General features: G+C 43.0%; 1 protein-coding gene across 10 annotated transcripts in view; it reads right to left on the reverse strand.

The window, feature by feature from the left end:
* The window catches only part of LOC128768026 (adhesion G protein-coupled receptor B1-like), a 157,600-nt gene that overhangs the window by 11,025 nt on the left and 129,968 nt on the right, over nucleotides 1–16,607 (reverse strand). For all 10 annotated transcript variants that reach the window (XM_053880548.1, XM_053880549.1, XM_053880547.1 and 7 more), the window contains 4 exons: nucleotides 14,780–14,951; nucleotides 14,570–14,665; nucleotides 14,098–14,137; nucleotides 2,249–2,874 (listed from right to left, as the gene is read on the reverse strand). In XM_053880548.1, the coding sequence (XP_053736523.1) occupies nucleotides 2,249–2,874; nucleotides 14,098–14,137; nucleotides 14,570–14,665; nucleotides 14,780–14,951 (934 nt within the window). The remainder of the gene's footprint in view (nucleotides 1–2,248; nucleotides 2,875–14,097; nucleotides 14,138–14,569; nucleotides 14,666–14,779; nucleotides 14,952–16,607) is intronic.

Raw genomic sequence — 16,607 nt, forward strand, 5'->3', positions numbered from 1 at the left:
CGTCGCTGCTGCCACATCAGCTTATGTAGCTAATGCTGCATACTGCATTCTGTCTTAAATTAGATATGATTATGGCAGCAATAATATAATAATATATGTATAATAATATAATATATAATAATATAATAATATAATTGATATATACACAAAATTCCAGTGTTGTCCACATGATGCCCACTGTTTCATTCATTCCTCATTTAAAAATTATATCCAAGATAAAACTCAAACCATCATATGAAGGTTGACAGCAAAACAGCAAAATTACACTCAGTCCTTTAAGGACCACTTGCGTTTCTGATTAAACGAACGGCGAAGTGGAGCCGATGTGACCTCTGTTGACAAGTCTGCAAGTCTGCTCTGCAAGTCTGTCAAATCTTTTGAAATTAATGCAGCATTGCAAAGAAAACATCAGCGAATCCACAACTGGACTGTTTTATGCCTATTTTTTAATTCAGTAATTACACATATTCCTTAATATCACAGTATCAAATATTTTGTTTCAATATTTAAGTTAATATTTTAAATACTAAAGTGTTCAGGGTTTTCCATGGTGCTTTGTAGTCAAGGTGGCCAGTCTTGACAAGTACTGCTATCTGCCGTGTCAATGTTCTCACGGTTAAAATAAAAATGGATGTTTGGCATCTACTGTTAGGTGACACAAAACTACAGTTCTTTCAAAGCACAAAGCACGCTCTGTCCTTATCACTCATGTCTAACACGTACACATTTTAATACTTAATATAATATAACTGAGAGACGTTACAAAATACAAGTTCATATGTCATCACACTCCAACAAGCCAGCATTCACCCCATCAACACACCCACTCCTCACTTTCCACTATGGCATCTTCAAGACCTCACACCCCCAACACAATCCCCTTTGATAGTTGCTTTTCACGTTTTGAATCACAGGGTCTGCTGCAATGAACCAGTGCCCAATTAAAAATCTTCTCAATCCATCTCACAGGAAGTGAACCAATGAAAAAAAAGAGTGAAAAAAGAAAACAAACATGGCAGCTGACCAAATGGTGCAAACAGGATTGACTAGAGGAGTCATCAGTAATGACATACATGGTGCAGACCCATCACCACAATATTCCCAAGCTAAGTCAGAAATTACATTGATTCGGGAGACACCTGCCAAAGTCGCACAAGACCACTGCTTCTGCTCCTTCTGAAAAAGGCTCTCAGAATAATATATTGTGGAGACCACAGAACACAAGCAGATGAAGTGTTCCCTAAAGCATTGATTATTGAATTGACAAGACGCTTGTCGAGAGACAAACCCTGCTGGTCATGTTTGGGAGACAGAAATGGACTGCTTCCGGATCTTCTACAAAGACTGTTGAAACTAACTCCACATGAGGAGGAGCAGAGAAGAAGAGGGAACTTCTACTAACCCTATGCAAGAACCACACTGTGACTAAATTACAGCAAAATTTGTGAGAAAATATGAATTAATGTGAGAACATCATAAGCGAGGGCATTCTATAATTATGGTCATCATTGTCTTTTCAACATCTTTTACCATCAACATGATTATTGGTACTGAGCTGATCGTCTGCCATTTCTGACACTCCCTCGTTCCTCTCCCATCTGGGCTGTCACACTTAGTGGCCTTAAAATATTACTCTTGCATCTAATTATTGATTACAGATAACCAATTCTCACTTTGTTCCATTCTGGCATCAGTGGTCTTATGTCTCCTATTCACCACCACTCCTTTTTCTCTCCAATTTTTCCTTACTAGGACATCAAATCACTATGTCATCATGTAAACATCACGGTCAGTGAAGACTACTGTTCAAACCCATTTGCATTAGGGGGAATTTGAAATAAACATGTATTCATCTCACAATCCATCACCATGTCAAATAAGATCAAAGTGAACAGAGCACACTCCTATTGATAGATTTCATACAGAACCACATTTCTACTATTGAAATGAGATGTACATAGACGTATGCTGAGAGAAGGAATTAGGCAAGGGTGTGTGCAACTTCCTCTGTTGTACCCTTTCAGAAATTTTCACCTTGATCAATCTTGGATATAAAAATAAACAATAAAAAAATAATGTTTGTGGGACATGAAAGTACCAGGTGAATCATTTGAGTGGAAATGTGTCACTAACAAGGGTGGAAGCTGAGTAATGTGGAGTAGCGGTTCCATGCAAGTCTGAGCACCAATATGAGATATGATGAGATGAGGCAGACAGACAACAGGAGGTTCTGTCCAGAGCGTCTTACCTCAAGCGAGCTCATTGACAGAGTGGAAATCATCTCACTCATGGATATCCCTGCCTCACACGTGTTGGTTGCTTGCAAGTCTCTGGGCACACTTCGGAGGTTGTGCGTAGGTGACTCTCTTTCGGAGCAGGACACACTGACCTGGTCGGCTGGCAGGGTCTTCAGACCGAAGTTGGGCAATGGATCGTCAGTGGCAGGATTGGCTAAGTGGATAAGCCTTGTCTGCGGCAGTTGTTCCATACCAATGTACTTTGATGTTTGCTCCTCAATCCCTTTAGCAGCCTTCGTGTTTGTGCTGTTGGGAGGAACCATGACGCATCCTAATCCATTGCCAGTTCCCTCTGAGCTGCTGCTCTCACCGCCCCCTCTTGGCATCTCTCTGTCCAGCTGCTTGAAGAGCTCACCGTCACATATGTAGATTGATTTGGCTCCTGGCAACTCAGTGCTGATTCCCTTGCTGGCTCCTTTCTCCCTGCGCAAGGTCAGAGTTTGAACAGTTTGGTCATCCATGTTCTGTAGGTGGACTTTGGCCAAGCTGGCAGGCATGGTGTTGAAATTCGACGCCTTCTGCAGAGGATGAATCGCTGAAGATGCCTTCTCATCTTCTTGGAGTGATGACTGCTTCCCTGTTCAGACAAGAAATAATTGCTTCAATAAGAACAAGATGTTAAATCAGCTCGTCAAAAGACTAGTCACAGATTTTAGCCAGACTGCAAAGATTTTCAACAAAGAGTGTTTCAAGTACAAAGCTATGAGCACACACACTAAATAAATACACGTCACAGGGGTGGACAAAGGGTGACTAAGACACAATTTTGGACAACCCAAAAATGTGTTTTGAAAAAAAGGTATATTGACAATTAATGTATTGAAAAACGATTGTTCGGCGTGTAAAAAATGACCAAAATCAAATTTGTCTGCAACCATCAGATATATTCATTTGTATCTGTGTTAACATGCATGGCTATAGAGTTGGTTCTTTTATGTATTAATATTGCTACTCCTGTCGATTTAGAATTTAAATTCTAAATGTATTAGACAGATAGTAGAATAAACCTGCGTTGTTTTTAGCGTGCTATGGTCCTTGACTTTCAGATGGGTTTCCTGCATGAACACAAAATATCAGATATGAGTCGCATTGAAGGTGAAAAAAACTCAAAATCCCTGTGTGTGATTATTCATGCTCCTGATACTCGCAAAGAGGAACCTGACCTAAGTGCTTGGATCAGGAGTGACAAAATGTAATTAAATTCTATTTTTGAAAAATAGTGAGATATATCAACTAGTGTCAAGGTGGGCCTTCCCTCCCCAATAACACAATCCCCAAAACACCCCAATTAAAACAGTAAATTAAATAAATAAATAAAACACTTCAAAGGGGACACGGGAGATATAAAACAGGGACAATTTAATTTATAACCCAACGTTAAGAACATACAGTTTGAACGCAGCAGCACCTGAACATTTGACCGTGACTTAATCTTTTTGATATATTCCATTGTTGATTGTGTAGAGCGATGAGCCAGTGGCAGTGCCTCAGCCAAATCAAATACATCCTTCAGTAGAGTGGCAACATTCTCAGCACTGGTCTTCCCATCCTGTTTTGGTGAGATCTGGACTGCAAATCTTCATATTTAGCGTCCAGTTTTACAAACCACCAAATGCTCAAAATTGTTGTTCAATTGCGCCACTTCATCTGTGCATGTAGATAAAGACTCATCCATTTCCTCCGCTGTGTTTTTCATTGACGCCAGATCCGGATCTGATGTTGCTACTTCATATGTGAGCTGTGAGCTCGTGACTATATATCAACCTTGATTGTGTTCAAATCATCATCAAGTACCACTTTCAGTTCAGTTTTAAAGTTATCTGTCATCCCTCTCCTCAAAGATGTCGCCAGCTCCCGCTTTAGGGCATCGATGTTGATGTTGTTTACCTGCCTGGGAGTAGTCATCCTTAAGGGGTGGAGTCAACTCAAACCAAAGACTGCGAGTGCTCACCAGACCTTAAGGGTTGGGATACTTGTCTTGACATGGCGCTCCTGTTCGTCATGGTGACGCCTCAAGTGAGTTCTATCACTCGTCTAGTGACGATGATGAAAAAAGCTTTCAAAGAAGTCAATAGATAACACATTTGTTGAAAAATATGGGATCCCTCATGAAACATGTCCTGTTGCATTGGATGTTCAGTAACATCCTGCAAAAGGAAAGTTGCAGTGATTGGGCAAAGTTGATGCTGCTCTTGGAGAGTGGCTGAAATTGTATGAAGGTAAAATGGGTGCAAAAGTGGCACATACCCGTAACACAAGACTCGTATCTATGCGTCAGAGGCACATACGCGTAACTGCACATTTGCATCCGTAAACCCCGAGGCACATACGCGTAACTGCACATTTGTATCCGTAAACCCTGTGACACATGCATGTAAAAAGAAGATTTACATTCATACAAACACAAAAAGTAATTTCACCTTCTAAGTGCACAGATACAAGTGGCTAAACACGAGCTCTTGAAATTGCAATTGTGACATATTGCTAAGTTGTCTACCTCAAACACCGCCAAAACGGGTGCATAAGTTCCACATACTCGTAGAACACGATCCGTATGCGCGTGCACCCTTTTGCACCTCTTCTTGCACCTGTAAATAAAACTGATGCGCACTCGTAGAAGTGGCGGCAATATGTGCCTGTTACTCCATGTGCGTTCCCGGTAGTCACGTGATGTCAATTGTCCAATCGGCCTCTGACGCATGGATACGAGTCTTGTGTTACGGGTATGTGCCACTTTTGCACCCACTTTACCTTCATATAATTGCATCAATAGTTGTGAATGCAAAATTGTGATTTTCTGGATGGACTGAATGGTGACTGTTCTCAAGTGGACAGTTTCACTTAAGAGTGACGCAGAAGTCAGCCTTCGATATTTTGGCACATTAGGTGTTCCATTGAAGGATATGATTTGCCTTTCACATCATATACTGACTGCATGGGCTGCATGCCAGATAGACATAAAAGGAAGATCAGGGTTAAGGTCAGGCATGGGATTGCAATCCTTACACTCTGTACATTTCAGTACAGACATACTTTACACATACTTTATAAAGCCCATCAAACGACGGTTCAGTCATGGAGAGTTCTATGGCATCTTCAGTAAGCAGTAGTTTTTTTTGCCCGGAGTGGGCAAATTTGACGTCTCAACAAGCAAAGGCATCAAAGACAAGAAAAATATCAAAGTCACACACCAAACAAAGATGAACGCAGCGCAAGAGCATACATAAAACTCAAAGCTGTCCCATATTGCATACACCGTAAACACTAATTATATAAATAAATGAATTACAAATTGTATAAACAATAAATTGCACAAATAAATAGATGATAAATAAATTGTATAGATAGATGATAAATAAATAAATAACAATGGACATCAGTCAGTTGTATCAGGTTTTACTGTTGTACAACATGACAACACTGGGCAGGAAGTTGTTCATTTGTGCACCTAGGGCGGATCAGTCTGCCACTGAAGGTGCTGCCCAGTGCTGCAAAGGTATCCCGGAGAGGATAACACAGATTGGCCAGACATCACAGAAAAGGGTGGCCCTCTTAACCAATCTGTCCAACTTATATCAGTTTCTGCCCTTAGCAATGTGGTGTTTCAACATTGACTACAAGACTGTACATTACTGTCTTTTTTTCCACAACACAAAGTATCCCCATCATGTGCTTTTATCTTCTTGTAATCCATGGTTGCTACCCACCACTGAATAACTCCATGACTCGCACAAAACCATTCCTAACCAATCTATCAATCACCACCTTTAAAAGCAAAAGATAACTGCGGTCGCTGTCAAACAAAGAGATCTTCAACAACAATCATTGCATATCTATTTTTCGGTGAGTGAAAAGCACATATTTTAACTGATTTGTTTTCTGACCCTATGCAGTTCATTCATCCATCCACACAAAAATGCTTATTTCATGCTTTTTATTTTAGTGACTTCCGGTTGTCTTCTGTTTTCATTTCCTTGTTTCTCCCCATCTTTTCAAGCAACACAGCTGGCATGCATTTGCTAAAGATGCTCCCACGGATATCAACACCTCGGTGCCAGCTTGTGTAGCCAGATGGTTACTTCGCATTTCTGCGGTTTTCCACAGTCCTTAAGTGTATTTCCCATTCCGTGTTCTGGTTCCGACGCCCTTGGTTTTCCGTATCGGTTCGTCTTTGTGTTTACACTTCTTAAATTAATCTCGTTCTCTGAGCCTTCTGTCAGTCAGCACACACACAGCACCTGGGTCTGATGACTTAAACAGGCAAAACCTAAGAAGCCTCATGGACAAGAAGCACTCCTTTAAAGACAGCAATGTCTGCATTTTGGCAAAAAAAAAGACAGATGGTTTTAAAGAGCGTTAGAGAAGCGAAACCACACAATGGTGCCCTGAACACTCTCCATCGGCAGATGAACTACTGACGTGAGCAAACTTACTTGTGATTCTCATGTACAGAGCCTTGCATGTATTTCAAAACAAGGCTTACGCTCAAATCCCCCCAAAATAGTATACGCAACAACTAATCCAGACACACGAATCTGTGCATACGCATATATCCATGCACAATAATTTTATACATCGCAACATGGAATATTTATAATTAATATTAATTTAAGCAAGGATTAATCATAAGTCAATTAGGGCCACTCTTTCATAAGCTGAGACTCCAAATAGATAGGGGAAAAAAAGAACAATAAATCACAATAAATTGAAACAGAGATGAAAACTTGAGTCAGCGATTTAGACTCGAGGTACGAAGACTCGAGACTGGACTCCGACTCAAAATTGTATGTTTCCATTCTGATCTAGGTGATGGCAATGATAGGAGCAGATGGCAATGTCAGTTGCTGTAGAATCAAAGATGTTGGATCGACGTTTATCAAACATCATCAAAATGCATCCAGATAAGTTGATGGCAAAACAGAGTGCATCATTAGCATTACCACGAGTGACTTGCCAGTTAGCATGGTCATCAGAGGTGTAGTTGGGGCATCCATGTCAGTTCTGGGCTACCTTTTGCTTTGGATTTTGAATAAAAATTCAGAACTCGAACGCCCTGGAAATAAGCCGGAAAAAACATAACGTGCACGGACCAATCGTCATATTGAACCTTTCCTGTCTCCGCACTGGACCGTGGTAGAGTGTCACAGGGGAGGTGCTCGCTCTTGACACCTCCGAGGCTGGAGCGCGCACTCCAGGGTTTTATGTCCTGTTCTCGGCTGGAGCTGGGACAGGGATGAGACGAGTCCCGGACAGAGCGTTACTTGGTTTATTACTTTGTCACAGCCAAGCTGCACACGCACCGGGCACTTCTTCACTTCTGGAGAGACGTCACTCACTCTGCAACCCCTCCCACGTGCAGCGGCCACACATATAGACGAACAGCACACCTGCAGCAGACACAACATTCACTCCTACAAAAGACTATTTTAAGGCTTGGACACGTTATTTCTTTTTCCATTACTTGTAATGAGAAAAATCCATTCAGATTTCAAATAATTCGCTTCTCGGATGGCCGTCTGGAATGGATTATGGTCGAGAACTGAGGTACCACTGTACTGCCAAAGTCTTCAGCTAGCTGTCTGTTGTAATAAGCAGCAAATCATCGCTGTGGAGACAGAAACACCACACAAAGCCTATCTATAAAGCATACTATTCAAAACAATCCTGGTGTCACAGTTCTTATAAGTAGTAGGTGGTAGTAGGGAGGATACTGGCGGCAAATTATAACAAGCTCATTCATATTGTACTTATGAACAAAGACCCAAGACAAAAAAAGTAATAATAATTAGATATAATAAATGATAAAATCATATCGTCATATTTAAATCAAGAGACATGACTGCGAGTAGGCTCGGCTCCTTTTTCTCAGAGTATTTGAATCGAAGTTTTACTGCACTTATGTCGCTCCTCAGTACATGCAAGCCTACTCATTATCACAATAATGCTGAGTCACTGTGTCAGTCACAGTCTTTGTTTGCAGGCAAGAACACAAGTGCTCAGATGCGGGCTGGGTGAATGCTCGCCCACTGTCATGTGATTGGGTTTCTAGTCTGTGTAATAATCCTCATGCTCCCTGTGTGTGCAGAAATAGTCACACAAACAAGCAAAACTGTACTTGTTCTGTGTCCACCACAGCTGTGGTTCCTGCTCTCCTTGCATTTCATTAGTGTGAGCAACCATTTTTTCCAGACTAGAGCAACAGAATGTTTATCATCTGAAGTAGGATTGGTATACTGTGTTCAAGGTACCCCAGGGACAATTAAGTATTAAGTCAGTCATGCCTGTTTGTCCACTGTATTTTAAGTGCTCATATGGTATCCATACATGATCACCCACTTTGTGTATATGATGTCTGCGATGTCAACTTCATAATGGATCAGGGCCAACTATCACATGACCCCTCCAACCGGATGGTGCACTCCTATGTCTTCTTCTCTCCTACAACGAGGAAATATGACAGGAGTGGACACTGTTTGGAGGGCACCAAGGGGCCCTTCATGGTGATAATAGTAATAACTGGTGAATGCCAAAAGACCCAACTCTTGCTAGATTGACAGAGCCTTGTTGCTGGGTGGGGCCTGTTACATGTGGGAACACTGAACATATCGTTCCAGACTCCTGTTGAGTCCGAGCAGCTGCCAGGGAAACACGTTGTCACACATTAGCTTCACATATCAACAACCGTGGCTGGATGACATAGAAGTCAGCCTTCTGCATAGCATGCTGACACATTAGGCTTTCAATTGAATCAAATGTTGCCACCCCTGCTGTATTTCATATTTCCATAGACCATACTTCACCAAATTATCCAGCAGATAAAAAATGGTTAAGCAACTGGCAATCAGAATGTTCAGCCGAGTTTCTGAATACGTCAGATCTGGTTTCCTTAGGAAGTAAACAGGGACATCTACCATCTGTAAATGTCTGGTCGTGATGACTCGGCCAAACGTCCTGAATTCCGGGTAAAACATGGAACACTTACAGTCATCGAAAAGCCTACAATACTATATATTGTCATGTGTGATATTGTGCATTGGATGGTGTAATGGTTTCGGGAAACGCCCTTGGCCCAGTCCCTATTTAATGTGTCTGTACTTTGACTTCTTGGATGGTGATCAATGACAGCTTGATTCTGATACTGCTCTTTAGACTGGTGGAACCTGCTGGCCAGACAACATAATTGGCGCCCATTCGCGCGGAACATCATAGGCATTAGAATAACTTCATATCAAAGATTTCTTGTGGGCTTGCTTCATCCCCTAACAACTGACCACTTGTCTCAAGGCAATTGTTGGTCGACGTCATGGACACTTGCCATCAGCTGGCATGATAAGCAGCATGACAGTCATAGAATGCTTTTCTGTGTGCTTGTATCCTCCCATTTCCCAAGCAAATGATAACCTTGATGTCAGGTCCGTTTGTGTGTCAGCAGATAGACAAGGACACAAACAAGTGAATTGCGTTTGAGCAGCATGGCATCACTGTTGATGAGTGTGGGCCTCAGTTCTAAAAGTTCAGACAGCTTCAGCTACTACCCACCATCGAATGAACAACCCAATGTTAATAAGGCCCTGAAGGCTGCTTTCCACTTTGTTTACACCCAACACCTTGCCATTTTAACCCCAAACTCCAGTTGTGGCAACCCTGTGTCAAACTCACATGAGAAAAGCTTTCTACCCAGTGTGGGACGCTGCAGAACGCATCATCAGGTCACTGAAATAAGCCAGATTTTCAACTCAGTGAAATTGATGAAGCATTTAAAGAGGCCAAAACAAGTGAAGCGACACAATACGTGATTTTGTGTTAATTACTGATTAAATAAAAGCAAACACCATGCAGTTATGTGTGCGACGTCAGCATACTCATCAAAACATTTAGTTAGTTTAGTTTTCTGATACCGCGCGAGCCGCAGCACGCTTGGCCTGCCAGTACTAGTCAGCTGTCTGGGCAATCCCACGAGCCAACATGGCCAGATAGGACTCTTTCTTCAGCCTGTCGGCATCCCTTACTTCCGGCTACTACCACCAGGTTTGGCCATTGCCCCCACGACAGGCACATCACTGACAGAGGATTCTGCCAGGCACTGAGAGTCGTAACAGACCCTGACTATGTGCTTGGGTCTGCCAGGTGGAACCAGATTCCTCCCCAAGTAGCGGATCCATCATAATCACCAGGTGATGATCGGTAGACAGCTCAGCCCCTCTCTTTACTCGACTGTCCAAGACACGGGGTCAAAGGTTAGATGGCATGACAATGAAGTTGATCATTGACCTTCGTCCTACGGTGTTCTGGTGCCATGTGCACTTATGGACACCCTTATGCTCGAACATGGTGTTTGTGATGGATGAGCTGTGACAAGCACCTAAGTCCAACAACTGAACAATACTTTAATAATGGCCGATAATCACCTCCCTCTAGGTCTTATAGGTGATATTCCATGGCTGCACAGCCAGAAGCTACCCACATTAGCGCGGACCCATGTCATCCTTTCAGGCTGAGTCATGGGCAAAGGCTCGGCCACCAGGCGCTAGCATGTGAGTCCCAACCTGGACTGGCTCCAGGGTAGAACCCCGGCTACGCCACACCAAGCGACGTCACGGTCCTTGTGGTAATTTTTTCAACAGAGACTTTAGTGAACTACCTTTTGTCTGGCCCCTCACAGGATGACTGAAGTTACCTGAAGTTACCAGAGGTAGTAGACAGATGAACACCTCTGGTCATGTACAGAGCCAGAAATGCACTACTACCAGATCATCTAAAAAGACTTTAAACTACCTCATGATGAAGAGGAGCAGAAAAGAGGAGTGAATTTCTACCAACTATATGTTATGCACCTCATTCAGCAACATTGCTCAAAGACCATGGTGGAAGACAGCAGAGGCTTAAAATATAACAAGATTTTACTCTCAGAGGCCTGACATTTTTGTATTAAAAATCATTCTGTTTATTGATTTCAAGCAATATTCTCTTTTACTTAGTTTTTTGAATTTCGAAGTCTGAGTCAGCAAAATAAAACCATATAAAGCTTGAAAAAGATTGATTTTCATTCTATATGTCCATTTAAGATGTACATTTCACAATTGCTGGTAACAGAAATGCATGTACTATTTCCTCATTCATGAGATTCCTCAAGCAAGATGGCGCTGACACAAGATCAGTTGATGAACATCAGGGCTATGACCGTGTCTGACTTACTACCAGTATTTTTGGTGTCAGTTTCAAAGTTAGTTTAGCTTTTGGTTGGGCAGAAGAGACTGAGAAGGAGAGGGAAACGTGCCGGTGCACTTGTTCGCCTTCCTGAAAGAAGATCGCGCACTCCGCTTCCCGGGATAATCCTCTCCAACGTCTGCTTGCTCAGCAATAAGATGGATGGACTGGCATTGATGTTGAGAAGGAACAGGAACTTTTCCTCCTTTTGTGTTTTGTGTTTCAGGGAGACGTGGTTGAGCGATTTCACCCCGGACACTGCGCTTCATCTGGAGGGATTCCACCTTCACCGTGCGGACCTGGTTCCGGAGCTCACCAACAAAACCAAAGGTGGAAGAGTGTGTTTCTACATCAACGATCGCTGGTGTACGGACGTGACTTATAGTGAACTGTAAGCCATTTTACTCCCCGCGTGAGTTCGCTTCATTCATTCTGGCAGCCGTACACATCCCGCCCAGCGGGGATGTACGTGAAGCTCAGGATGTGCTTGCGGATCAGATTCTGCATGTGGAACAAACCAGGCTCCCAGACTGTCCTGTGATTGTGCTTGGTGACTTCAACAAGGCAAATCTGACCGAGGAGCTTCCCAAGTACAAGCAGGTTGTAAACTGCCCCACCAGAGAGCAGAGCGTGCTGGACCACTGCTACACATCGCTCCGCAACTCTTATACAGCCCTCCCTCGAGCTGAACTGGGACTCTCTGACCACTTGATGGTTCATCTTGTTCCAACATACAAACAGAAGCTGAAGCATGCAAAGCTTGTTGTGAGGAGGATGAGGATCTGGACAAGTGATGCTAAAGAGGAGCTGCAGGCTTGTATGGAGACCACAGACTGGGAGGTGTTCAGGGCTGCTACCAATAATCTGGATGAGTATACAGACACTGTGACTTCATGGATCAGCTACTGTGAAGAGTGCTTAGTTCCAACGTGCACCAAGGTGAGTTATGCTAATGACAAACCTTGGTTCACAGCTAAACTCAGACAGATTAGACGGGAGAAGGAGGCAGCTCGCAAGAGTGACGACAGGAACTGCTACAAAGAGTTATATAAGTATTTCAGAGGGAGCTGAAGAAAGCTAAAGCAGTATACTCTGACAAACTTGGAAAGCAGTTCTCAGCCAATGACTCAGCTGCAGTGTGGAGAGGGCTTAAGGTGGTCAGGCCACAGGCCGCGTGCCTGTAGTGTATCTCACCTGAAATCCATCACTACCCCACTACCCCTCCTGCACTCAATGCAGTTTGCCCACAGAGCCAACAGATCTGTGGACGATGTAGTGAGCCAGGCCCTTCATTTCATTCTGGAGCATCTGGACTCCCCAGGAACCTATGCCAGGATCCTGTTTGTGGACTTCAGCTCTGATTGAAGACAAGCTTCGCCAGCTCAACGTGCCTCCCTCTGCAGATGGATTACAGACTTCCTGAGCAGCCGGAGTCAGCGCGTGCGGCTGGGGATGACTCTCTCTGACACTCGGACCCTCAACATCGGGTTTAGTCAGGGCTGTGTTCTCTCTCCACGGCTCTTCTCCCTGTACACCAACTGCTGCACCTCCAGCCACCAGTCCGTGAAGCTGATCAAGTTTGCGGATGACACCACCATCATCGGGCTCATCTCAGATGCAGATAAGTCGGCTTACAGGAGGGAGGTGGAGCGGCTAGTGTCCTGGTGCAGCCACAACAACCTGGAGCTCAACGCCCAGAAGATAGTGGAGATGATCATAGACTTCAAGAGAGTAACAGTTTCTATGTCCCCTCTCATGTTGGCTGGTTTACCCATTCCTATTGTAGACTCCTTCTGCTTCATAGGAACCTCCATCACTGAGGACCTCAAATGGGAGCTGATCGTTAGGTCCCTCATCAGGAAGGCCCAGCAGAGAATGTTCTTCCTGAGGCAGCTACGGAAACTACAACTGCCAACGAAGTTGCTGGTGGAGTTTTACACGGTCATCATCCAGTCCATCCTCTCTTCCTCTATCACCGTCTGGTACAATAGTGCCACCTCCAGGGACAAGAGCAGACTGCAGCGCATCGTGTGTTCTGGTGAGAAGGTGATCGGTTGCAGCCTGCCACCTCTTCAGGACCTGTATGCCTCCAGGACCCAGAGACATGCAGGTCGGTTCAGAGCCCACCCTTCCCATCCTGGACATGGATTGTTTGTTCCTCTTCCCTCTGGCAGGAGGCTACGGTCCATCCAGACCAAAACCTCCCGTCACTTCGGCCGTCAGACTGTTGAATTTGTGATCAGCCTTTGTTTATTTTATTGACAGCACTTTATTCCGAAGCACTTTCCTAGTTGGTGGGACCCCACTGACCATGGCAATATATTTGATTCTGATCTGATTCTGATATTCCAACTTTCCAAGTCGTACCTGTATGTCACCTGAGTTGACCTGCTATTCAAATTCAGATTCCCTGTGGGAACTGTAAAACATACATGATCTTCGACTTGTCAATGCAGAAAAATTAAAATAATTAAATAAAAGAAAAATAAACCAAATGGAAACATAATTCCCGGTAACAGTTGTGTTAAAAAATGCACACAAAAGCTAAACCCCCCCCCCCAAAATAATATCTGTCCCCTCGTGGTGAGCTCACCTGATCTACATGCAATGTCCACGTCCTTTTCAAAGTCAGTCTGAGAAGAAAAAGGAGAAGACCGTCAGTGATTAAGCACTGTAATTTCAACTTAATTCTACTTGTTTCGCTTACTCTGAATCCTGCGGCGTAAACAACAATGTGGCTGAGTTTTGCATGCAAACAATGTTCATACTACTAAATTATTGAGCCTCATCACATCAGACCACTGAACTGATGCATGGTCAATTGACCAGAGAGGTGGCCAGGTATCGAACGCTATCAGTAAACTTTCGTCAGGAACGCAGTGGAAGAGGACTTCTATGGCAGAATCTACGGTTTATAGACTATATTGGCTATATATGTACACAGTCTATTTTCCTCTTCATTTTTTTTCGGTGTGCAGCTTATATTCAGACGTGATCAATAGTCCCAAAATTAAAATCAACTTCTAAACTTAAAATTAACCTCTGTTAGAAATCGAGAAACAAACCACAATTTGAGCGTGGCCATTTTGAAACGATCCTCCAGAATCCCCATTGGTATCCTCCTGTCGGTCCACGACTCGACACTTCACTGCCTCCTGAACCTGTAGAGGATATAAAGTTGAGACAAAACCTGTACCTCCCACATCTCTCCCTGACTGACAGCGTAACTGATAACACAATTTACATGGCTACCACTCGTGGTCATGAATCACTACCTCACGTCGGAGGATGCAGTGCACCATGACAATGACGAATCCTTCTAACGAGTCAAAGACTGCAAAGACGATCTGGAAGAGAGCTGACCGCCGATCGGTTATTGCGAGCACTGCCGACATCCACGTTAGTGCAAGGAGTGGCAAGACCACACAGGAACTCCACAGTGATGCCCTGCAGGAGAGGAGCAGGAGCGTAGACAGTTTTACAACAAAAGTAGCATTAAATTGTTGTACCGTTAATGTAAATGTAATTGACCATCAATATAACTGTAGGAAGATTGATATTGTTTTCTATATCGCAAGCAATCTTCATCCCTGAATGCATATTAAATCACCAAGTCAGTGTCATGTAAAGAAACAGATGTCAATGAACTACAGCTATATGTGACTGTAAATCATTTATATGACTGACATATATGTTTGGAAAGAGATGATTCAGTGAACTTAAGATGGAGAGGAGTCAGCAGAAACGTGGCTGAAACAGACAGAACCAAACAGTGGATGTAGTGCAGAAGACAGGTGACAGATGATGATGACAATCCATTTTATTCTATACTTCTCGAGTTGGCAGATGGGTTACCTAGTCTCAGCAACATGGATGCTAGCGGAGGAGATCACGAAATGTTTGACACTACATTATACATATAGAGTAGTGACATTTTGAATGGTCAATGCTATGCAAAAAGTGTTTGTTGTTTGTTTAACAGGGCAACTGTTTTTACATTGAATGAACCTCCTCAGTTCTCTGAACCATTTCAATGATACCAGTACATGCAGGAACCAGATAATGAGTACTACATAGGAAACATTTCATGTTGGATTTACTCAATGACATTTCAGTCTCAGGTGTCAGACTTGGATCATCATCAGATCCATGATCCGCATGATTTAAAGTTAGTTCAGTACTTTGCATTGATACAACCGAAACTAAAGTTGTCTCATGTATTTAATTTATTATTAATCACGGAGCTCCATGAAGTCATTTTATTTCAGTGGAGTTGAGCGTCAACCTGAGACACAGAAAGACTGAGGCATTGCGCCACACACATTGTGCCACACATAACCTCACACACTCTCAGATATTAGATATTAGTCCATAGTCTGTGCTTGGATACATAAATAAACCTATTGTGGGTCCACTGTAACTTACAGGCCCTGGAAGTGACATGCATGTTTATTTTTTTTTTTGGATGTGACATGCTTAACTTCATTATTATTATTTTTTTAACCCAAGATAATAGTTATCTAGAAAATAAATAAATAAAGTCATACATGTCACATCCAAAAAAAATGAACCCATACATGTCCACATACATATTCATTCCAGGGCTCCGTAGTAACTCAGAGTACATACGCACACACGTTTGTCTTCCTATGTTAGTGCGGACCGTCACTGACATACTGGATACATACATTCCCCAGCCTCTCGCCCTAAAACTAACCATCTAAAACAAATGGCTAAACTTAACCTTTACTCTGAATGAATTATAATAATGAGCCTATTGCGCAGTTGTAACCCTCAATATGAGGCTTGATAAAGTGAGGTCCTGCCAAAATGTTCTCACTCTGTCGGTAAAAAACTCATAAAGGTTCTCACGAAGATAGAAGTGCAAGAGCACACACACAACGCACATATGTTAATCCCTATTTTGTGGGGACTGCTCTTGGACATAATACTTTCACAGCCTTCTTCAGTCTCTCACGGTAAACTTAACCATCCAAAACAAATGGCTGACTTAATCAAACCTCTACTCCAAAAATATGCCTGACTATAATGACCCAGTTATTTTGAAGTTTAAATCCTCGGGTCGGGTAAAAGGTCCCCACA

The sequence above is a fragment of the Synchiropus splendidus genome, chromosome 12 (assembly GCF_027744825.2).
Source record: "Synchiropus splendidus isolate RoL2022-P1 chromosome 12, RoL_Sspl_1.0, whole genome shotgun sequence".
NCBI lineage: Eukaryota > Metazoa > Chordata > Actinopteri > Syngnathiformes > Callionymidae > Synchiropus > Synchiropus splendidus.